Below are 24,767 nucleotides of genomic sequence, written 5' to 3'. Positions count from 1 at the left end.
GAGGTATGGTTATTTAGTAGGCCGATCTTATTTTGGAAAAATCAAGTAAGAAATGGAGAGACCATGTTATAATATATATGTTATATATATATATATATATATATATATATATATATATATATATATATATATATATTATATGTACATGTTATATATATAAGAGATAGACATGTTAAGTTTGTGCACTGTGAGATCGAAAATCGATTGAAGAATACTGGAACGCTACATAATTTAACACAATATTTTTCGAGATGAGATTCCACTCGGGATATTCATAGTATGAAACATAAAATTGCAAAGGAGGGTAGCGTACGAGGGTAACCCCAGAAGTACCCGACCCAACAAGGAAAATACAAAAGCTTTGGAAAAAATGTATTTATTTTTCAACATAATCTCCTTTTAGCTCTATATACTTTTCCCAGCGATGTTCAATAAGTTCGATACCGTTTTTATAATAAGAACTGTCTTGCTCCTCAAAATAGCCATAAACTGCCGCCATCACTTCTTCGCGGTTGGAAAATATTTTACCGCTGAGCAATTTTTTCAAGTTTTCCAACAAAAATAATCCAAGGGGGCTAAATCCAGCGAATAGGGTGCACGAGGTAGCAATTTAAACTTTAATTCATGAATTTTGGCTATTGCAATAACGGATTTGTGAGCTGGTGCATTGTCTATGTGAAATAACACCTTCTTAGCCAAATGCGGCCGCTTTTGCTTGATTTCTTCGCTCAAACGTTGCAATAAGTTCGCATTATACTCGCCGTTGATAGTTTTCCTTTTTCAAGATAGTTAATAAAAATTATCCCACGCGCATCCGAAAAAAACCGACGCCATTACCTTGCCTGCAGATAAAACAGTCACCGCCTTCTATGGAGGCGGTTCTCCCTTTTGAATCCATTGTTTTGATTGTTCTTTTGCCTCGGGTGTGAAGTAATGGACCCATGTTTCATCCATAGTTATGAAAAATTCCGCTATGTTGTTATGAAAATTTACTGCTATGTATACCTCTATGAGACCATTTGTTTGATGAACGCATTCCGTGTAAATATTTAAGTCATATCCGATGAAGGATTAGAAAGACAAGTACAACCCGAACACTCTCATAAAATTAGTAGGAGAATAAACAAATCAGTAAATAAGTGTAATATTATTATTTATTCACATATATAACAAATATTACTGGAAAAAAGCAAAGGAAGGTGACTGTTAGCTGTCAGTAGCTGCACAATCAACCGTTAAATATAATCATGAAAAATATTCTCTCGATTGATGTTTTTCATAATAGTAAAATGAGAAGAATGAGAATCAACTTTTCTCGTTGTCAATCGGGATAGATGACCTCTCCTCCTCGACAGATTCTTCAGATCTTGTGATTTGGTGCCTCCGAAATCACTCCATTCACGTCGCCTCTATCTATTCGCTTCTGTCTTTCAGCTCAAACCTTAGCGGGTCTATTGGGGTGTTTATTAATCTGCTGGAAAATCTCATATCACCGTATTTGTAGTCCACGCGGAAGTTCCGGATGATCTAGAAAGGAAATGAAGGATTGGGAACGATCTTTGATGTACTTGAGATTTGGCACCCTGTTTCTAATATTTGCTTATGTGGTGAGTAAACTAGAGGACAATAGTAAATGTAGTTCAATCAAACTCATACCCTTAAGGCCACATTTTAGCTTTTAGCACTCTCAGTTCCAAGCATTTTGTAACCATGAAGGATCCAAAAATATTTTCTTTTGACATGAAATATTTTTTATCTTTCGAAATAATGTTAATTAATCAAAAGACGGCTGTATTAGTGTGATGAAAGGGAAAAATAAAGCTTGTTTAATATTTGTAATATCCATTTCGTACATAAAATATCATGGACTCTTGTTATGGGATATCCATCGTTTGTATTCAGCAAAGAGACTTCTTCAAGCATACAAAATAAGAAAAATACAATAAAGTAACTAGGAATGGCATGTTTCTTAAAATGTTAAAACTAATAAAAACTATGCTATTTCGTAGGTGAAATCAATCCAATGCCTAGTTGTTCTATTTTTAAAGTTAGTTTAAACCATGTAGTGTATCATCACCAATTCTATGTTGCTTATAAAATTACCTTTGTAATAATAATTTTTCAGATGTTAGCAAATACAAAAATACGAATTTCAGGTTTGTAATCCGTTATTATCATTTATTATATACGAACTTGTCAGGGTTTGTTTAGGAAAGCATAAAAAAAATAATTTCGAAGCAATGGTCTTTTAGAATTCGAGTGACTTTCATTCATCGTAGGTCTTCTGAATACAAATCATCGACTGGAAGGTTTAACGTCTGGCATCCGGCCACTCTGCTTTAACAAGGAACTCGGCCCGAAAGACCTAATCATTCAAACCATAACGATGGTCAAGACCATTTGTCAACAGGCATTTGCACTTGCACATTGAAGGTTAGAATTTTGGTAATAACTCGATATGATAAACAGATAGCACAGGCATTCTGATCTGATTACGCGGACCCACCCACCTTTGCGAGCAGAATTTCCATCTCTAGCTCGGCGAATCTCTTGCCCACGCAGCTTCGGGGTCCGAACCCGAAGGGCAGGAAGGCGAAAGGGTGTCGCTTGCCGTGGCTGCAGGCGTCGAAGTCCTCCACGCTCCCCGCCGCGTTGCCCGAGGGCCTTTTCTTGAGCCACCTCTCCGGAATGAACCTCTTGCCTTGACGGTAGATATCTTCAGAGGTGCGGAACATCAGATTTGGCATGACCACGTCCACCTGAAAAGGAGCGATGAGAAGTAGCCATTAAAAACAATCCATTTAGACGTTTTTATCTAGAGCGTAATGCAATGAAATCGCTTTGCTTTAATATTTGGTACTATGATCCTAATATCAAGGCCTGATTATTCATTTTTCTCACCGAGACTGTATTCTCTGTAGATGAAGCTATAGTGTGAGACGCTAGGAAAAGACTCAGTGCCATGCACAGATTATCGCAAATACTATTCTTTAAAACATTACGTGATTTTTCTGTTGAATCAGAGCTGACCGAGGTTTAAGAAGTAATCAACGGAAATAATGACGTAACAACTACAGAAACAATTCAACGTTAGCATATTTCATTCCGTCATGTTCCATTTTCATACATTAATGTTTCAATAAAATTCAGCCATGGGCTTACTTTGTCGAATTACTAGTATTTGAATTTTTCCAGGCGAAAATTTTCATTCCAGCGCCTCCGAAAACCCATCTTTATATTTTCAAATGTCAATGAATTTATTTTACCCATCAAATTACCCGTAAAATAGCAGTGGTTGCAGATCATTTAGGACCAGGTTTATAATCTCTCTTTAAATCCAATTGTTCTGTCAATGTGAACGTTAACTTAACGAGCAGATTACTGGCAAATCCGAATTTATAAACAATTAAGATTGCTCACTAGTGAATGCAAAAATTATAACCGTAGTAAGATCTACTTTAGCTGTCGAGCTATTTAACGGTCGGGTTTGAACCTTAACTAGCGCTCATACGTTAAACTGACCTTTTGACTTTACAGGAGGTTTAAAGTTAAGCTTCATTTTAACGAGGCATTATAAAATATGGAGTAAGTTACAAATTAAGAACAAAAGTTATATAGTTACATACCTGTATATGCTAAAAATTCCGTTTTTCGTTATAGTACGAGTAATACTCGTACAACGCTCCTTGTTTCAAATGTGATCATAAAATTTTTATTTGCTTAATTAATTTTGGGAATATTTAAATTTTATCCATGGATCGTTGGACTACTGACCGGAGGTCTCGGGTTTGATTCCCGGGCATGCCTCACTGGAAATCCTCAGCTTCACCCCAGCTGTGTGATTTTTCGGGTGCCCGAACTTCTTGGGAAACCATAGCCTGAACAGGGAAAGGAACAGTTGCACCTTGGTGTATGAATTTCACCCGCTGTTGGGCTTAGTATTGAGTGCAGTCTACCATCACATTCCAAACCGATCTTCGGATTGATAACTGTGTTTATGGTTTATCTATTATGCTAACTAATGTCTAATGTATATGTGCTGCAAGTTTCATTATTTGACGCCAGTATTTATTGCCTGGTGAAATATGTATCGCTCGCCCATGACTGCTTTTGATGATGGAAAACACTTTCACGAAGGTATTTCTTCACATTGAGGAACAAGAAAAAGTCACATGTGGTTCGATCTAGATTAGAGAGAGGATGAAAAATAGCCGTCATATTGATTTTCGCGAGCTTCGTGTATTTAACGACGCAATTAACTGCTTAAAATAATATGGAGCAGCATCCAGCATATTGCTTTGGAAAGTTGCCTTTTACGATCATTATATCCTTGGAGAATTTTCATTATATTTCCATAGTATACTCCATTTACAGTTGTGTGTGCTGATACACCATTCCCTGATTATCGAACAATGAGATGACCATAACAATCCCAGAAGAATCCACCACTTGGTTATTTTTTGGTGTTAGTGATGCCGGAGATTTGCAGTCATTGGTCCACTGTTTTTTTCTCTGGATCAATGAGCCAAATTTTATTTCTAGTGATAAAATTCGAAAGGAACTCCTCATAATTCTGTAAAATCTGCTTCAAATGCGAACAAACCTGCACGCGAACGTCCAACTGTTGAGATGAAAAGTCTCGGAATCCGAAGCGGAAAAGCAAGTCTCAAGTGCAGTTTTTCTGTTGCCAACGTGTGGGTGCCAAGTAATGAAAATTTCAATTTTTCCTAAGTGCTCTTAACGTTATATGACGTTCGTCTCTCACAATAGAAGCAGCGGCCGTAATGTTAAATTCTAGGGACTGTGGCTCCGAGTCCACTTTCAAATTGATTATATTCTCCCTTTCAAATTTTAAACCAACTATGCTCATTGGAACAACAGACTTTCTACAATCCTCCTGTAGCATGGAATTGGCCTCTGATGAAGGTTTGTTTAGGCGAATCCAACATTTCAATGCAGCATGTCGCCAGTCGCGTGCAATCTCCATCGTTGTTAGCCAATCGATCATGTTTCATATTGGAACGACTTCACTCAGGCGTAACAAATTTAAACATTACACTTTAAGCTAACAGCATAATATAAAATTAAGTTTTTGAACAACAAATTATAGAAATTAAACATTATTATTCTTCTTTATTAAACATATAGAGTAATTTTTTACGATAAAATAGTCAAATTCAGTCCGTTTACCGTTTTGGTTGGATTACCTAAATATTACTATATTTTCATTTTAACTATCGATAGTGTAAACTTAATTTTAAACTGAGGATTGTGTTTTCCAGTTTTTTCAAACTAATTGTTCATCCATAATTAAGTTTGACAAAATAAAATTAGAAGGGAAAACATTTAAAAAATTTGTTTAAAACGCAAATTTCAATTACGATTCATTATAGTGGGGTGCGTTTACGGTCATTCACAATTATTGACTACAGAGTAAACTCACTGTAGACATAATAACTCAAAATATTCTTCTTTCATTAGTTATAGATATTTCTGATGAAATAATTCCATTATGATGTCCAGTGTGGATAAAATATAAATTTTCGTATGCTTCAAATTTCATTTCCACACTGAGTTCATGTGACATTTTGAATTTTTCAATGAGCAGTATGTTTTTCAGCTAAGGCTCAGAGTCCATTAGATACTACTGTGTTTATGCACCAGGTGCTAGTATAACATTTTTCTACTGGTGGACCTCAAATGTGATTCTACCTTTTAACTCCAGATTCAGTTTATATTATTATTCAATAAAAAGCGTTCTTAGAAAGCTATTTTTAGCTCTGTGAAGGAAATGCAAAATATTTCTTCGTAAAATGTGGGAAACAATAACGAAACACCATTTTATTATAACAAATATTTCACTCACCCCTTCTGGAACCCTGTAATTGGAGAGCACGATTTCCTTGACAGTTTTTCTCATATTCCACGGGACAATCGGATGCATTCTGCAAAGATCAAAGGCGTGAATGAATATGAAACTGTACAGTGTGGCAAGAGCGAACTAAAAATAAACTACCTTCCTACTTAAATGTACACATTAATTGCCATTCAACATATATATATATATATATTCTTTATATTAAAGTTACACGTACACGGCTGTATCAATATTTAATTAAATTCAATGGACAAGGCAGTAGATAAAATTCGTATTAAGGACGCCATCATTGTCATTTCACTGGTTATTTTGATATCTTTTAATTTGACATCGGTCATATTAATATCACCACGAATTTGGCAGTAGCTGTACGTTTCCAACAGCAAATAAAGCTAGAGTTTTGGATATGACCTGGTAGATTTTGCAACTATCAATGTAATTCCAAAGATAATATTTAAAAATACTATTTTTTTGCATTCTTCGTGTGATATTGTCCCTCTCAAATATTGACTCTTATAATGTTGAAGATATTCCCTGGTTAATCCAATTTGTAATGGAGTTTTGCGTCCAATACCGACGAATTTAATTAAATTCAAAAGGATCTATAAAAATAAGAGTGCATCGTGAGAAATACTAATTGATGTCATATGATTAACTCAGATCACTACTAACTGATGGGTTTCAGTTTTCAGAATTTAAATTCATTTTTGAATCAAGAAAGATCTCAATGGATAACATGCTCGAGAAATGTTTACATTGCTTAACCTAATGCAGAGTAGAGTAAATGAAATGTGAAGACAATCTGGAAGAAAGCAAACCATAGTTCCCGACTGCCTCATTCGGTCCAGCGCACTGTGACCAAGATATAATGAAATTTATTTTTGTACTTGCAATGGTATTATTAGCCTCCGGCGTATACTTTTTTAGCTCAGGTAATATTTGGAGCAAAGAAGAATTTCTATAATCGGAAAACAAATTAGTTGCTGTAGGTACCAGATTTTCTGTCTCCGTTAAAAATAGACGTTAGTTCTGCCTCTGCTCAGGAATATTTTTCAATGCGGAAAACCTATATTTTTATATATCTGTTTTATTTAGTGTATTTTTACAACCTCATGCTCTCCTTGAAGACTGCCTTGAGATACTTCATATCTTCCAGCATCTCTTCCGTGAGAGGTGAGTCCTTCCGAGGCATGAAGTGTTTCAGCTCCCCGAACAGTACCTCTTGCTTGTTCTTATTCCTCGACAGCAAGTACATCGTTATTGCTGTAGTGAAGGACGTCTGGAAAAAAGTACATATGACTTAATTTTTAAGATCCCAAGAAAGATTTTGAATTTTGCTAGGTAAAAGTTAGCCGCTTGTGTTAAGTTGAAGTGGATTGGTTAATGCCAGTGGCTAATGTTTGTGTGTGTGAATATATATATATATATATATATATATATATATATATATATATATATATATATATTCACACACACATATATATATACACATATGCATATACATATATATACACATATACATATATATAATAATTATTATTATTACTCGGAGAAACGGTTGAATTCTGTGCAGTAGTAAACTTTGTATAAAACATCAACATAGAAAATATTGCATTAATATTAGACAATTTCTTGAGAATGCTCATGATTTCTTGGGCGAACATGCTTTATTATACAGGACACAGTTTTCTCCTGTTATGATTGTCTTACTCAGCAACATTAGCAACTGTTATGCATAAACGTTCCATCAAATTACGAAACGTTAATTTTAGAAGCTTTGAAGGAGTACCTTGGGGATGGGAAAAGTTGAAAAGGTTTATTATTCAGGTAGGATTTGTAATACTTTTCTGTGATGGTATGCTTTTGCGTCTGGAGATTCTCCCATTGTATGCCGTTTAAAAGGCCTCCTCACCGTGTCGATTCCGCCGAAGAGCATGTCCTGTGCCATGATGCTCGCGGTCTTGACGTCCGCCCTGGCCAGCAGCCTCTCGAGGACGCTTGGCTCCACAACGTCCTCCGCCCCGGTCTTCTTGCGCTTCTCTGCACGATCGATTGCTGCCTGCACATACTTAACGGACACCCTGCCGTTGGAATAAGGGAGCAAACGAATAAAGTGTAGCGACCCAAAGCGGGGTAGCAATTGATACTATTTTGGTGAACAGTAACGACCCTACGACTTCCAGAGATGCTCACAGTGGCGATGAGTGAAAGTGGCGTCTTCTCAATTAAAAATCAAACCAGGATGGGGTCGGACTTCGCCCTCGCAGTCGCTTACCACTTCATACAATTATATCATCAAATTAAGTTCTGGAATGTTGCATTGAAGTAATTCACAGTATTAAGGTGTCATTACTGGATGTTTGTCATATAATTGGCATTTTAAATAATCCTGGTGCAGTCTTTGGCGCTTTTTAATTTTTTGAAAAGATGTCTTCATAGGTACGGCCCTGAGCATCGACGGAAGAGGTCCTTTTGAAATATGATTTTAAAAAAGACACAATAAATTGTCTCGGGTATTATCTATAAAATAAGACTTGACTCCGAGTTATCTAACATATACAATCTTCAGAAAAGTGTCTTCATTTTTCGTAAGCTTTTAATAGCTAGGGTGCATTATCAATGCAGCCACTCACTTACAGTGAGTACCTAGTCATACATGATCATCCCATTTAGGTTATATGGTTACGAAATGGTACAATTGCTTTCAGTACGTAATGTCTAAAATCTCTGCCATACTACCTTCTGGGAGCCTTATGCAATCACTCAGTCCAGAAGTGGTACTATCGGAAAGTTGATGTTCGACACTTGCCAATAATCATGGTGGAAATATTTTTACTCCAAACTAGGATCATAATGGTGATTAAGATTCTGGGTTTACTTTGTTTTTATACGAAATGTTTTGTGTTGTTAAATATGTGACATGTAAATTAGATTTACTGAGATACTCCGAAGATGCACATTTATTTTTCTCTTAATAGAGTATTATACGGGGGGAAGAGTGCCAAGTGAGGGGTAGCAATAGCATTGAACAAAAGGTAAGAAGAAGTGTAGTAAGCACAGAGCAAGCCAATACAGTATATTATTAATAGAAGTAAAAGCTGTCAGCCTTCGAACTTAGTCATTTTTCAGGTCTACATACCACCAAGCAGTCATAGGGAGGAAGAAGTCGACGGGGTATACGATCAGTTAGAGGGTATAATTGTGTGTGTTTCTGGAAGGAAATATCTGAGAGTGATGGCGGGCTGGAACCAAACGGTAGGCGAATGAAGAAATGTTAGTCAGGTTGGGGACAACGGTTTAGGAACAAAAAATGATCGCGGGGAGAAAGCAATGAGTTCTGCAGGAGAGAGAGGTTAGAGGAGAGAGGTTAATCATCAACAACACTTGGTTTCCATACCTTATATAGCGTGGGTACGCATGAAAAATGCCGAGGGATTCTGGAAGGTATCCTTTAGAATGAATAAAGATTAGGTACAGGTTTAGGAACAGCATAATCAATTCGTTCAGTTTACCGGGAGCGGATACGGTGTTGTCGTCTTCGCATCGTATGTCGATCCAAAAATATAAAACAGGGAAGATAGTTTAGGAAGTGAAATTTAGAAGAATTGCCAGGAAGGATAAGAAAGGAGAATCAGTAGGATTTCGAGAAAAATTAAGAGCCAGGAAAGGGAGCTGGGAACAATGGAAAAAAATGGAATAAAAATAGGGATATCGAAAGCTGCAAACCGTACTGTAGGAACTATATATATGTATTCTTTATATATATATATATATATATATATATATATATATATATATATATAATACATATATATAATAATACTATATATATGTATTCTTTATATATATATATATATATATATAATACATATATATAATAATACTATATATATGTATTCTTTATATATATATATATATATAATGATGGAAAATGCCAGGTGACTCAGGAAGATATCAGCTAGATTATATCCTGGTTAGACACAGGTTTAGGAATAGTGTGATAAATTCCCACAGCTTTCCGGGAGCGGATGCGGACTCAGACCACAATTTAGTTGTTATGAAATGTAGCGTACGTTTCAAAAAGATAAGGCAGGGGCGGCGAGTTAGAAAATGGAATGTAGAAGCATTAAATGGGTTGAAAAGGAAGGAATACAAACAGGCGGTAGAGAAAATAATGGAGGATGGTAAAGGGCTTATTAATATCGAAGAAAAATGGGAAATGATCAAAAAAGGGTTGTCTAAAGCCGCAAAAGACACTATTGGAACCGTTAACGCTAAAAGGACTAGGAAACCATGGATCACGGATGAGATGATTACAAAGATGGATGAGCGGCGAAAATGGAAGAATATAAATACAGAATTAGGCAAAATGAAGTACAAAGAATTGAACAATAAATTGAGGCGGGCAACAAATAAGGCAAAAGACGCATGGTGGAAGACGCAGTGCGAGGATATGGAAAGTCTGCAGAGGAAGGGCGAAATCGGTGCGCTGTACAGCAAAGTTAAATCGTTATCGGGAAGTAAGAAAGGAAGAGCTATGCTAATAGTTAGAGATAAAGCGGGTAAGGTAATAGTTGACGCAGGAAAGATCCAAGAGAGATGGAAGGAGTATATAGAAGAACTGTATAGTAAAGAACTCAGACCAACACAGTTAGACATTGAAAAAGAAAATGACGTAGAGGAAGACAGCTTAGGTCCAGGCATACTAGACAATGAGATAGAAAGGGCATTAAGGGAGATGAAACTAAATAAGGCCGTGGGGGTAGATAACATTCCCGTGGAACTTTTAAAATGCTTAGGAAAATGTGGGAGGAAGAGGCTATATGGGCTGATCCGTAGCATTTATGAGGAGGGAATCTGGCCGGAAGACTTTGTGAGAGCAGTTTTAGTTCCGATTCCGAAAAAGGTAAAGGCCACGTCATTTGAGGACTATAGGACAATTAGTTTGATATCCCACGCAGCTAAAGTTGTTCTCAGGATCATAAACAAACGGATAGAGAGTAGGGCAAATGATTACTTAGGGGATGATCAGTTTGGGTTTAGGAAGGGGAGAGGTACGCGTGATGCCATTGCAGTAATGAGATTATTAATCGAGAGGAATATAGAACACAACCAGGAGGTATTTGCCTGTTTCGTAGATTTCGAAAAAGCGTTTGATAGAGTGAATTGGGAAAAACTAATGAGTATTCTGCAGAAAATAGGAATAGATTGGAGGGAAAGGAGGCTAATCCGCAACCTGTACATGTCTCAGACTGCTCAGGTGCGTGTGGGAAACGGGGAGTCAGGATGGGCAGTGTTAGGAAGGGGTGTAAGGCAGGGTTGCCCATTATCACCGTTGCTGTTCAACCTGTATGCAGAGGAAATGATCAAAGAGGCATGGGAAGAACTCGAGGTAGGAATGAAAGTGGGCGGGGGATTCGTAAAATCAGTTAGGTTTGCTGATGACCAAGCTTTAGTTTGTCAGTCAGCCAAGGGGCTGCAAGCATTGCTTAGTGAATTGGAAATTCAGTGCGACAGGTATGGGATGAGAATCAACATTAATAAAACAAAGGTTATGCGATTTTCTAGAAAGAAAAAGGCTAATCTTAACATTAAAGTAAGAGGGCAAAAACTAGAGCAGGTAGAACAGTTTACGTATCTCGGTAGTGTTTTGGACCAACACGGTCAAAGTAGTAGGGACGTAAGGAGAAGAATTGCGCTAGGCAAAGAGGCTTTCACGAGGAGGAGGGAGTTGATGACGGGGACTTTGAGTAAGGATGTTAAGAAAAGACCCGTAAAAACTTTGATATGGAGCGTAGCTATGTACGGCGCGGAAACGTGGTCATTGAAGCAGGAGGATAGACGTAGACTGGAGGCTTTTGAAATGTGGATGTGGAGAAGAATGGAAAAGGTGAAATGGACAGAGAAGAAAACAAATGAGGAAGTACTTGGTATGGTGGGCGTAGAGAGGGGTTTGTTGGGAGCAATCCTATGGAGGCAGGAAAAGTGGATGAAGGGGGTGTTGACCGGCAGTGGGATGTTGAAGACTGTGATAGAGGGTAGAATGTTGGGCAAAAGAGGAAAGGGAAGGAACAGGATAGGGATGTTGGACGGGATGAAGGGAGGAAGAAAGTACTCAGAGATGAAGAGGGACCTGGTGTAGAGTAGAATTTAGGGTTGTGTTTTGTTAGTAGTCACAAAATATTTGTTTGGTAGTTGTGTCCATCAAAAAACCTACCTTAACCGGTAGATTACCTTAAAAAATATATATATATATATATATAATGGCAAGGAAACCATGGATTACGGTTGAAATGATTAGGAAGATAAAGGGAGAAGAAAATGTAAGAATGTAAATACAGAGTTAGATAGAAGGAAGGGTAAAGAGCTAATAATTAATTAAGGTGGGTAACAAATAGATAAAAGTAGCGAGATGGAAGATGCAGTGCGAGAAAATGGAAAGTGTGCCGAGAAAGGATGAAATTGGTGCGCTTTACAGAAAGGTAAGAAAGTTCTCTCAAGAAGTAAGAAGGAAAAGTCTCTGATAAAAATCAAAGATAGTCATGAAAAATATTAATTTATAGAGAGAAGATTCAAGAGAATGGAAGGAATACCTATATGAACTATATGACAAAAACCGTAGGCCAGCAAGCTTAGACATACGAGAAAGTGAACGTGACGTATGAGGATAAATGAGGATAGCTTAGGTCCAAGCTTATTCGATGGCAAGTTAGAAGGGGCCCTAAGTGAATTGAAAACATTTAAGGCCATGGGGATAGACAATATTTCCGTGGGAAGAGAACGAGAAAGATTCAAGAGATCGTGGCAGGAAGAGTTTTTATTGACTAATTCGTAGAGTTTATAAGGGAAGAAATTGGCCGTAGGATTTCTTCAGACCAGTTTGAGTTCCAAACCCAAAAAAGGAAAATGGAGCCATGTGTGAATGATACAGACTCACTTAAAAGCATGCTTAAGGGATGCTCACGTTGTTTTAGATTTTAAGAGGCACGCGTGATGCCAAAGCAGTAACGAGGTCACTAATGGAGAGGATCATAAAATGCAGCCAGTGTGTGTCTGTTTTTGGATTTCGAATAGGCGTGTGATAGAGTGAATTTGTAAAAATTAATTTATGTGTTGCTGAAATTGGGAGTAGATTGGAGATATAGGAGTCTTTTGCACAACCTGTACGTCTCAGATTGCTCAGGCGGATGGAAAGCCTGGAAGGGCAGTGTTAAGAAGAGTAAGGCAGGGGTGTCAACGATCACCTGTGCGTTTCACCGTATACGTAAACTGGAATTCAAATCTGGATCTCTTTCCCCCCACTCCTAAAATCATAGCGGTACAATCTTCTGGGTACCATAATATCGTGAGAAACCATTAGCGGTATGGAGAGAGTAGTTGGGCCCCCGTGCCCTTAATACTACGTCACTTATGAACTCCTTAGGGTTAGTGCAAGTGTGAATTCTATACTTGCCTACTAGCCTTTTAGATGAAAACTCTGGGGTGGAATGAATAAAGAAACTATTACTCAAGGGGAAGTAAAAGCATTTGTCCAATACGTGTTCACAGGTTGTTATATATTTTTCAAAAAATAAGTTTCTCATCTCGAGCATAATGCAAGTGAATACGAATAAATTATTTTGTGGGGTTTGAGAAAAATTTCATTGGTCGAACTATTACACTTACTTTAAACAGGTCCTGTATATGATAGAGGAGAAGAGAGGGTTGCTGGGGCAAATCCAAATGGGACAAGAAAAGTGAATGAACAGTATTTTGACTGGCGGCGGAATACTAAAGACTGATAGAGAAGAGAACAGATAAGGGAAAGTGAGGTTAAAAGGAGGAAAAGGCATGTTAGGTCAAATGAAAGGAAGCAGAAAATATGCGGTTTTGAAAAAGGGTTTGCTGTTTTACAGGCAGTCATGTCCTCCACGACATAGCGCCGTGGAGGATAAGACTTGGAAATATAGTGGTAGCTAGTCTGTTCAACCAAAACCTACCTCAAATGATAGACTTGTCGTCAACGGAAACAAAAGTATAAATCACTGCCGTAAATGCTCTATTTTTATTCATCCACAACTATGGTTTATTTTTCTTTTTTTTTAAATCCACAAATTCCAAAATCTGTTGAGAAATGTTGTCAGAAAAACTTACTCTAAAAACACGTCATTGGCTTGGACGAACTTCTTCCACGTAGGTGTTGGGAATAATTTCCAGAAGGGCATGCTGAACTGCAAGTTGAACATTTCTTCGAGGATAGTGTTGACGGCATCGATGATTCTCTGCGGTTCAGAGTCTGGGGCGAGGTTGGACTCCAGACAACCCAGCCTGGTGTCCAGGGCGACGTAAGCAATGGCTGCAAAACGAGAATGGCAGCGTCTAAAGTTTGCACGTACGAATTTTGATTCATTAGAGTGTAAAATGTACAGTTAATTTTTTATAATAGTTTCCTCCCCAAGTGACTTTTGTGGTCATTTTGATCTACATCATGGCACGTGGTATCCTGATAACCTTCGGTAGGGTGGGTGACAGGGGATCATTCAGCACCTGTCTTCCAGCATGAAAATATAATATTACTTATATGTCCGTTGCTAATGGAGATTTTGTAATAGAAACCATGGAAATAGTTTACATTAACACACAGGCAGTGACATGTACTGCGGTATTATTATAAGCAGTAGTCGGACGGATATGGGTTAGCTTTTGATAAACCCTTGCACTAGACACTATAGTACTCGTAAGCCTGAATCAAATGACATAAAATGTCCTTAAAACCCCATACTTAATATGAAAATAGCTCATTCGTTGGCTCTGCATACTGTTTACCACCCTTAGTTTCATCCAAAATTCGTATTCTTTTCCTCCCCCCATCGCTCTTTCTCGACATTCTCCGCTCTATTACCATTTTCATAGGCCACTCAGTATCTCCTACATCCTGGTTCTGCGTTCTTCTAATTTTTTAAAAGAGCCATCTCTCCTCCCCTACCTGCCTAGAATTTCGTTTTTTCCATTTATTTTTTTCGAGTCTTTTCCACAGGTATCTTTTTTCTTTTATTATCATGGTCTCAGTGAGAAGTAAACAGCAAAAGCTGTTTTAGAGAATTTAATAAAAGATCTATACTTTAAAGGTTTAGGTGAGGGTATAAAATCCCAGTTACGTCTAGCCCAAAAAACACAAACTTGTGTTTCGAAATTAAATAGACCACACTTAAAGACAATATACTTGTGATATTGGGATTATCGGATATTTCCAGGATATAAAATGCAGGAATTATGCGCTCATATTTTTTTCCTGACAATGGAAATCAAAATTTTGCTGTATCTGATGCAACGGAACATCTTATGAATGACGTATGACTATAATTTAGTAAATTCTTTAAACTTAAGGTAAGTAAAAAATTCGCCGTTTACTATTCGGATGCGAAAATTAGGTCACAACGGTCAAATTCACTCGGGTAGGGAGCAGGACGGCTGTTACTCCAAGTATCGAACTCGGCACTGATTGATAGTAAAATGAAGTGTGCCCCTCAAACAAATTGAAGCTCAATGAAACCGTCAGATGTCCTTTTTAGGGGTTTGCAGTTGTTGACCTACAGAACTCTCACTGAGAACTCTCGAGATAATATGTTTGCCCCTTCGGCTGCACCGTCCCCAACTTAAGGTAGAGCTTGCCGTGGCTTGTTGAATAATGGAGAGGGAAATGGAGAAATTTTTAGAAAAACCCAAATTCTGCATTACCACCTTAGAATTAATACTTAGTCTCATCAGAAGACACCAAGGAGTACACAGACCCAAATGACGTTGCCAATATACTATCCTGTAAACGGTAATCAAGCGGTAAGGGATTGGAATGAGAATAAAAAATCTGCTTCAGTTCTAATCCCTAATCCCCGGATTGGGAGGTAAATGTTAGCCATGGCGTCACAATCATTACCTCATGTTCCGTTGAAATAATTGTGCCCACACTTGAATCGTGCGGTGGGATAATATAGCCCACTCGAATATGTTTACTTAACTTACATTCAAGTGACCATTTGTACAACTCATTGATGAAATCAGGCGGAAGTTCGTCATTTTCGTCCCTCATAGCTCGTGTCCTGTAACGCCAAAGGCAAGGTTATGAATTTCTGTTAAGTATACGTAAGTTATAACGCTAACTCATGAATTCTGATGAAACCACGTACAAATATACTTGCACTAACCCGTCTGAAATTTACAGAAGGACCCCACTGGTACCCTATTGAATAGATTACTTCTGTATTCCATTTCACATTAATTGGAAATTTTATTTTTTCGACACCTTTTTCTTTTGTGTAAGATTATATCTTACATTTTAACTTGATAAAACCTAAATTTTCTCATACTGCAAGAAAACTTCAATCAAATGAAATAAAATTTTTTTCGGAAAAATAATTTTTAGTTATCCAACAAAAGGTTTTAAAATCAACTCCCAATTTTGTTACAGCCCTAGAAAAATGTCAAATAAAGCCGAGTCATGTCATAGAACGTGACAAATTTTGGATGGATAGTTGTTAAATTTGTTGTCTTTAAGATTGGGATATGTACGTAATATAAATGGTATATATTAATTGAAAATCGCGGAGCAAGGCTCTGAAAGGGGGAGTGTTCGTCCGGTGGCAAGATTTACTTAACGATCAAAGAATCTACACACATTCTCCCTATTCGCATCCAACAAGGTAATTATATCTCGGAAAAGAAGGAGAGTCGAGTTTACTTGTCGATGAATTCCTGCGCAACGCATGCTATTGGCGTCACATACTGCTTCGAGATCCTCGGCTGCATCATCGGCTGATTCACTTTGCTCCTCGCCTCGCTCCACTTGGGCCCTTGACTTTGAAGTAAGAAAGAAGGCCAACTTTAAAACAGTGCACTGCAGTGAGTTCTTCGTGAGGTCTAGATTGGATAGTTTTCATGTAAATCATCATTAAAGATACCTAGTAGTTTAATAAATTCGAAAAATCTGTCAAAAGATATTGAACCCATCGACAAATCTTTAAGTATACGAGCTCGATCAAATAGTAGCCGGGAATGAAAACAGACTCGTCTTACAGGTACTTTAGTTTAAGTCAACACACTCTCGAGGCGTAACATAGAAAGATATGAAGTTAAAATAATAAGTGAATTTAATTTTGTACGGACTCAAGAATACCAAATTATTATGAATCCCAAGTGAAACCAATACTGTCATATGGTTCAAAAGTGCAAATGACTCATTGATTTTTATCTTTAAAAATAAGGGTTGATGTTTGAGAGAGAAAAGGAGGCATGGTTACTCAGTCATCACGCTGCCGCCGTCCTGGTAGAAGTCCTTCCTGAGGACATTCCGGTAGTATTCCATACTCTGGATACCTTCCCGGAATGGCCATTGTCCCTCATTGCGGAATGTGGTCTCCATGTCTTCCGGCCGAAATATGATTACCATGTCCCTGCGGCCTAGAACGCCGCTGAATCGTGATATCGGCCCGAACTTCTCGTTCATTTTCCTGCTCAAATCATCGAGCTCCAAGCCTGAATACTCCCCTGAAAAAAGTCGGAAAGAATATCAGTGTAAATCCAATTAGTTAATCGCAAACCCATCAGAGGATGTTTCGGTTTGTTCGACTTGATCTGTCAATGTGAGTTTTTCAGAGATTGCTTTCCGTTGGTATCATATTTTTTTTAAGGTTGTTCCTGGTACCTAAACTTGGTATCTTGACCTGGTACATTGATCCTGTCCCTGGAGGACACTGAAAGCGTAAGCGCACTTTCCGTCCGCGGAGTGTTTGGTCTACCGAAGTATTCACCCCAACGACGTAATCTTATAGCAATGGAATATTATCCACGGTAATTAGATGGTGTAAAAGCTTGAGATTGTTTCATATTAGCTAAGGTGAAGAATTGACTTACCAATGCCTGGAAAGAAGCACAGAGTGTTCCCTATGAGCGGTAGTGCCTTTGGTCCAGGAATCTCTTCAAATGGCTTAATCGTTGCATGGTCCACCGTTGCCGCGGCCACCCCTGTCGTAGAGGGTGAGGGGCAACCGGTTTGCAAGGAACGGCATCCTAAAGTCACACCTTTGAGCAGTTTCTGGGCAAATAATGCCTTGCCATGACGGTAGCCCGGAATCAAACTGGACGACATCTCCTTGCTACCTCTGCGAAGATTGCACTCAATATCCAAATCTCGTAGTATGTCTTGACAATGCGACGTTCTGTTAGCAGTGCATTCCAGGGTACCCTAAAGATAAAATCAAAGACTGCAACATTTACTGTCTCATGACAACAGAATTAACTGATAACATAGGTGACACGAAAATATATTAATTTTATAAACTAGTATAGTGGCGGACTTTTTAGTTTGAAATTGTTTATTAGGCATTTGATAATGGCTAGATATAAACGGTATTTAAAAATTTAGCCCTACTTTACACCTTCAGACAAACGTGTAGCTTTGGAGGACCAGGATTTGTGTTCATTCGTAAGTTTGACTGGGAAGAACTAAATGCAATTCTAAATATTTGTTTATTAATTTCATTACATCTTAATGCACTACGTTTTACGTCCAGAATCTACATTTTTATTTTCTTAATCACTCATGACACACATAATTTACTTAAAAATTGGTTATTTGTTAAAGCGGATGTCGTTCATTGTAGATATATAAAAAAGAGGCTAATGGTATTTAAAAATAGGCACACATGCTTGTTGCTATCCAATGATCTCTTGCGTGTGTCTTGCAAATATTATTTATTTATTTGGTCAGACCCACTATTTGACCTATGAATTTTTGGGAGAATGTAGAACTGAGGGGCACTGGGATTAGGAGGAGAGAGAGGCTTGAGATGTCTTCGTCAGATAGACCTACATGGGGACCTTTGTCTTTAAGAAAGGATATGATATATTTTTGAGAGATAGGGTTTCGGTCAGTGAAAGGTTTAGCGACTGTGTGATAAGGCGAAGAAGAGGTTCCGGAATGCATGTTTCGCATCCTAACGCACAAGAAAAGGAAAAATTACATCTGCATCATGCATTGGAGATACTCACGAGATCCTCCGTCAGTTTACACCTGGGTATGAGGAGGTGTCATCCAGCTGTCTCTTGGTCTCTTTTATATGATATGTGGTGTTAAGAACTACAACTGTGGAGCCTTTACCTGCTGAAGTGATGACGATGCTGGGATTGTTGATGAGATTTTTGAAAGCAAGTGGTTCAGATGTGGAAAGATTGTTTTTGGGTTTTAACCAGTTGAGAAAATAAGTACTAAAAATTTTGGACAGAAGGAGGTTGATAAAAATCTCTACTGGATCATTGAGAGGAATAGGTTTCGGTTCGCGGGATGATGGATGGCCTCGAAATTGTAAAAAAGTGGTGTGGATATTATTGGTTTCTTGTTGGCGCATATGTTGAATATCCCGAAAAACCTATCTTCAGTTCCGGCAAAAATTAAGAGTACCAGTAAGAATGTTGGCATGGTTGATTTTGGTGGTTGGTGAAAAAGAAATACTTTACTTAGAAGCGATTTTTCACTCGTGTTTAAGGGAGTCGAAGAAAGGGAGACTTCTTCATCGGAAGTAAGATCAAAGGGATTTGTAGTTTGGTTAAGAGGGGGTGGACTATCTGAGTGGCAGGTGTATTGCACTAACTTGAATGAATTTATTTTAATATTATGGAACCAAATGGTAGTAAGGAAATCGTTAGTATAAATAAATAAATAAATAAATAAATAAATAAATAAATATATATATATATATATATATATATATGTATATATACATATATATATTTATTTATTTATTTATATTTATATATGGTGAGGAGCTTAAATTCGGGCAAATGAAACTTTAAGAAGAGTACGGTTGGGGTTGACTCTTCCCATTATATTCATATGGCCGTAGTTACCGTTCGGTTTATACAATGAAACTTTTGTTTAAAAGCAAATTTATTTTTTAAAATTCAAATGAAAATGAAAAGCCTTTTACATAAAAGTAGTTGTATCTGTCAAGAGTAATATTACTCAATGTAACCCTCTTCAGCTGCAATGGCCGCCTACAATCCTGTATTAAATCGATCGCACGCAATCTTTAAAACAGCGCCGTCCACATTCGCGAATGCTGCTACGATAGCAGTGAATAGAGATGCGACATTAGGGTGCCTCGTCTTATTGGTAACTCTATTGACTATATCGACTATCGACAATAATACGAAAATATTTGGTTGTAGAAATGTGATTCAGGGAACAGACATTTCTAATATTTGTAACGTAAGTAGCTTAACTGACCCGTCTGCCTAATGATTTCGCCTTTCGGCGCCTTATATTTGAAACCTCGGGGGAAACCAAGGATGACATTGGCCCGAAAGGGTAAGCATGGAAGACGTTGGTTCGGAGGATTTTCTACTCTGCAAAAACCCTTTGTACGAAGTGGAATAATTACAGTTATTAAATTACATACTTTCGAATTTGATATGGAAAATGATTCATTTTCATGTGATTTTATTTATCGGTGTCTCTGAATCAAGACCACTGCATCGAATTTTCGAGCAGATTCCCTTGAAAATAGACTTGCCTAACGTACGTTCGCTAATTGAGCAATGAATGAAACCTGGGGAACTGTAATGCTTTGAGTCAAATGGTGGATAGCCAAAAATAGTAGATGCAATTACGTATTTAGGATGGATAGTCTATTCCGAGCGCAAGTCAGTATGCGCTAAAAAAATTCATGCGCAAGGAATATTTTATCTTTAAAAAAATTCACTGCAATAACAACATATCAACATCCTGACTCAATAAATATTCCCACTCTGGTAAAATATTTTGATTCATGTAAACAGCTTCAAGCTTTCTGGGGCTTCAAGCATGATAGACATGTGGAGTACTAGAAGACCTACGATAACAGTTCGACCTACCATTTACCTCGTGCAGAGAAAATTTCTGAGAAATCGGACAGGTTTTAATCGACGCAAAGGTCTTAGATTGGATGCATATAAAAGGAATCCCTACATTCTATAGCGTGAACTTCGGGTTACGATATTGAAATGAGATAAATGACTTTGTAATTTCACACACTTTATTTGGAACACGACCTACGGTTCAGCGTTGAACATCATCATCGGGTGAAAATTCATTTAAAAAATTCATATCAGGAGTTAATGTATTTAATTTTTCTACTTTTACTGTTACTACTAATAGCGACAGAACAAAAGATGCTGTTAATAAGTTTTCCAACTCCTACACTGAAACAGTATTTGATGCTGATCATCCTCTTCTATATAATTATTTTTCAGTCACAAAAATGTTAAATTTATTAAGGCGTTTAGTATTAATTGCACGTCTCATAATTATTTATGAATTGAAAATATGAAATTACGCAAAATTGCTTCCTTTAAAGATACGTGTATGCATCGCGCTATTTCCTCTGTTCTATGGCGTTCTTTTCTTATGGTTGAATTTAATTTATTGGGTACGTTCATGCCTTTCTTATGTGTTTTTATCAATGGAATAATGGCAAAAACGTGTATTTCCATTTCTCTGAAATATTTTATACGTTCCCACCGGGAGAAATCATTTCTAATATCAGTGAGCATGTTGGTATTCTAGCAAAACGACGCTGAGAATTATTAGCTTTAACCGGACTCCTCCAACAAATGTTTAAATGAATGGAATTACAGAATTAAAAATGAATCGTTTAACTCATTTATCAGTGGTGTCAGATTGTGTCTAGGAATCAAGTCAGGTTCAGTGTCAATAAAGATTTATCAGCGCATCTCCATTCCCACTTCGGAGGTTGCGCAACTGAATCTTTGGAGGCAAGTGATCTAAATGAAGAGGATGGCTGAGAAGAGAGCGTAAAGGAGACCTGCAGGAAACAATCTCCGCAATAATAGCTGCTGCTGGTAAGCCCGACGCGGGTGCCAGGTCCAGTGTTGATTATTCATTCTTTTCCTTATATCAACACTTTAACCTCTATTTTGCGTTAGATTATTATAGACATCTTCACAAAAACGCGAATAGAAGCACATCAATGCTTAATCAATAGAAAGAAATAGGCCTATCTCACATAAACTCCGAATACAAAATAGTTAGTGTTGTAACACCGCTATACTGTAATTCTACCGACCGTCCATCCCTCTAAATTCCTTTCGTTTTCCTATTTCCGTTTACACGTAACATTAATTATCAAATTTACATTTCTATGGTACAGGCTTTTTTTTAATCTCTCTCCTAAGGATTATCGTGAAGTTGCCTCAGCGACTGCCCTGAGGTGAAACTTGGTTAAGTGGGAACGCAAATAGTATTTCCGTGTGAAGAGTGTTATTGAGTAGAAATTGAGCTGAGAGGCTGGACAGCATTTGAAATATTGTCTCGATCACTTCATTGCTTAATATTTTTGAGTAAGATAGTGCGAAGGAGAAATCCAAAGTTAAAGCTGCATAGTATAACATTACATTCTATTCAACGTTTAATCTATGGAGAAGATAGGTTATGTTGTAATTAAATTGAGCTGTAATTAACCTATCTCTAATCAGTATAAATAATAATATGGTATCATAAGTGCATAATGCAATTTAACCTTCTAACAATTTTGCAAGGAATAATACGATCTAGACTAATTTTGGTTATCGAATCCTTTGCTAGATTTAGCACATTCGTGGGGTTCACAATTCTTTTGCCGTGATTTCTGTCTTTTTTCACTTCTTTATCGGCCGTTTTAGAGTGAGTTGCACACTGACCTTAAAAGTGGGTGAGCGACCCGTACACCTGATTGCCCGCCGGTACCAACGGCAGTCCCTTCCTCTTCAGCTGATCAGCAGTGCCTGGAGCACTTGTTGCGCATTCGACCGCACCGCTGGTGATTTTGCTCGAGAGATGGACCGAGTGAATGCTTGCAAACGTGAGCAGGGGGAGGGGGAATGGGGTCGGAATTGACGTGACGGCGATATGGAGGGGACGGAGCAAGGGAGAGGAGGTCTGCCTCTTCCCTTCGAGATGATACTCGTGGCTGACTCTAGGCCCTCCGAGAAACAATTCGAGGTCGCACCCCGAAATTCGTTTGATTTCACTGTTGCTGTATGGAGGGAGGGAGGAGATCGATGGAGGAAACGATGGCTACTCGCCGTTGTGGTTGTGACGGTTGCGTACACTGTGAATGCACACCCTACAGTGTCAGTAGTGAAAAGTGCGCACTGCCGATAGCGTATCTGCTGATAGGAGTGATGACCGTACGTAAATTCAGATGTTTGTGATTACCTCGCAATAGAGAGGAGAATATATGACAGTTAGGACGAACAGACTGCCGTCGAGATGCGTAGAAACAACATCGAACACCAAGGCTCTGCATAGTTATTCAAAACATGCAACGCATCTACGCGGAGCGCGAAAAGAGCAACTTCCCTGTTCGAAGGAATGGAATAATTTGTACTCATACGAGTGTAGAGTGTACAGAGTCTCTAAATGTGCTATTAAAAGCTGTCGACTCAATTTATACGAATCGAGTCCCTCTTATCATGAAAAATGGCTTCAGTTATCCAAGAATCGTGAGTGATAATATGAAACGCCTAATTGGATTGATATTTTCAAGTTAAGACTTCTCGTAAATTTTAAAATAAAGATTTCTTATTACATCTAGGTTCACGCTTTTGCACCAAGTATTCTTCATGCACCCCTTAGGATGAGTATGCAAAATGAAATATTAACTTTCACTTACTCAAAGACAAAAAAATCAAGCATTACAAATTGCATTATGTAACATGAACGGAATTTATTTTCCACTTCATCCGTCCCTGCTAACTCTCCATATCCTGCTCTTCCCACCGAATTGCCTTTGTCCAATTAATTTCTTGCCTTAATTAATTGTTTATCTCTTAGTAACGTTTTCTCCCTAATTAATTGTTAGCGATCTTTTTTGAAGAACGCAAGCAAAGAATTAGGCAGAAGAAATTGCAAAGAGCTAAATAATAAACTGAGAAAAGAAACATGTTTTCTAATTTTGGTAAGAATAAGTCTTAATAAAACAATGAATGCACAAATTTTAGATATTATTTTCCCTAATTTATACTAAATCTCTTCAAAAGGACTTTTTATGTTCTCAAAGTTTATACTCTAATAGCAGAACGTTTTAAAATCATCATAATAAAAAAACTGACATCACCAAAGGTCATATTGTGATAGAAAGACGTCCTTACCTGAAAGTGTTGACGCCATGTTGAACGGGAACCAAATGGTCATAAAGACTCAAGAGCAGGATTAAACCAACCAGTTTTTAAGCAATCAGTGGATAAGGAATCAGGCCGCGCCACTCCTTACTAGAAAAAACCGTACCCCATTACTGATGGCTGTTGATGATTCCTGCGAACAATGATGCTCACCTATTGCCCCACCGGTAACAGAGTTTTCTCCCACTGTTGTTATTGTAACACATTTCAACTTGATATATGTATTGTTATGGACATTTTATTTTTTGAGTTTTTGGCATTTGACCCCACGGGGTACCATAGGATTTTGTTAGAGGTGAGCTCCGCGTAACCCCAACCGTCAGAGCCAACCTTTTGGTTGATTTCTGTGATTTGTTCAGCCCACGCTGAAGAACAAAATTCAGTGGGAGATTTATTCATCTGAACACCCACCTTTAACAACAAGAAACATTTGACTCCGTGTTGCGACTGTTATCCCATAAACTACTACAAGTGATGTTTGTTGTCTCCGACGTATCTTTAGAGAATTAACGAAACATAATGTAATAGAATGCAATTATTGACTTAGTAATTCCTTACACTTTTTGTGTGTGGAATTACAAAGTCAATAATTTCATTTCATTTCACTAAGTGAAGTTGTTTCAGTGGTGTAAAAGATATGGCTCATCTGCTACGAATTATATGCGAAAAGCCGGACGTACTTGTAATTTTTATCGCATAT

At 37.7% G+C, this 24,767-nt stretch overlaps 1 protein-coding gene across 1 annotated transcript; it reads right to left on the bottom strand.

The window, feature by feature from the left end:
- Positions 1 to 1,165: 1,165 nt before the first annotated feature.
- On the bottom strand, positions 1,166 to 22,741 carry LOC139697616 (probable cytochrome P450 301a1, mitochondrial). Its single transcript, XM_071596397.1, has 11 exons — positions 22,586 to 22,741; positions 17,765 to 18,095; positions 17,152 to 17,398; positions 16,593 to 16,709; positions 15,878 to 15,954; positions 14,012 to 14,213; positions 7,791 to 7,959; positions 6,988 to 7,157; positions 5,867 to 5,945; positions 2,511 to 2,759; positions 1,166 to 1,527 (listed from the first exon to the last, which is right to left on the bottom strand). The coding sequence occupies exons 2-11, from the start codon at positions 17,997 to 17,999 to the stop codon at positions 1,414 to 1,416; spliced, it is 1,659 nt and encodes a 552-aa protein (XP_071452498.1). The 5' UTR covers positions 18,000 to 18,095; positions 22,586 to 22,741; the 3' UTR covers positions 1,166 to 1,413.
- Positions 22,742 to 24,767: the final 2,026 nt, after the last annotated feature.

The sequence above is a fragment of the Hetaerina americana genome, unplaced genomic scaffold, assembly GCF_022747635.1.
Source record: "Hetaerina americana unplaced genomic scaffold, ioHetAmer1.1.p SCAF_8, whole genome shotgun sequence".
Classification (NCBI taxonomy): domain Eukaryota; kingdom Metazoa; phylum Arthropoda; class Insecta; order Odonata; family Calopterygidae; genus Hetaerina; species Hetaerina americana.
Note: the sequence above shows the minus strand (reverse complement) of the source record. Positions and strands in the feature narration are given on the sequence as shown.

What these genes read in the sequence shown, in the direction of transcription:
- LOC139697616 (XM_071596397.1), bottom strand. Translation starts at nt 17,999, where the DNA reads ATGTCGTCCAGTTTGATTCCGGGCTACCGTCATGGCAAGGCATTATTT. An exon ending in GTACAAATGGTCACTTGAAT is followed by an intron (nt 14,214 to 15,877) that starts GTAAGTTAAGTA and finishes CTCGTTTTGCAG; the next exon opens with CCATTGCTTACGTCGCCCTG. An exon ending in ATTACAGGGTTCCAGAAGGG is followed by an intron (nt 2,760 to 5,866) that starts GTGAGTGAAATA and finishes GCTCCTTTTCAG; the next exon opens with GTGGACGTGGTCATGCCAAA.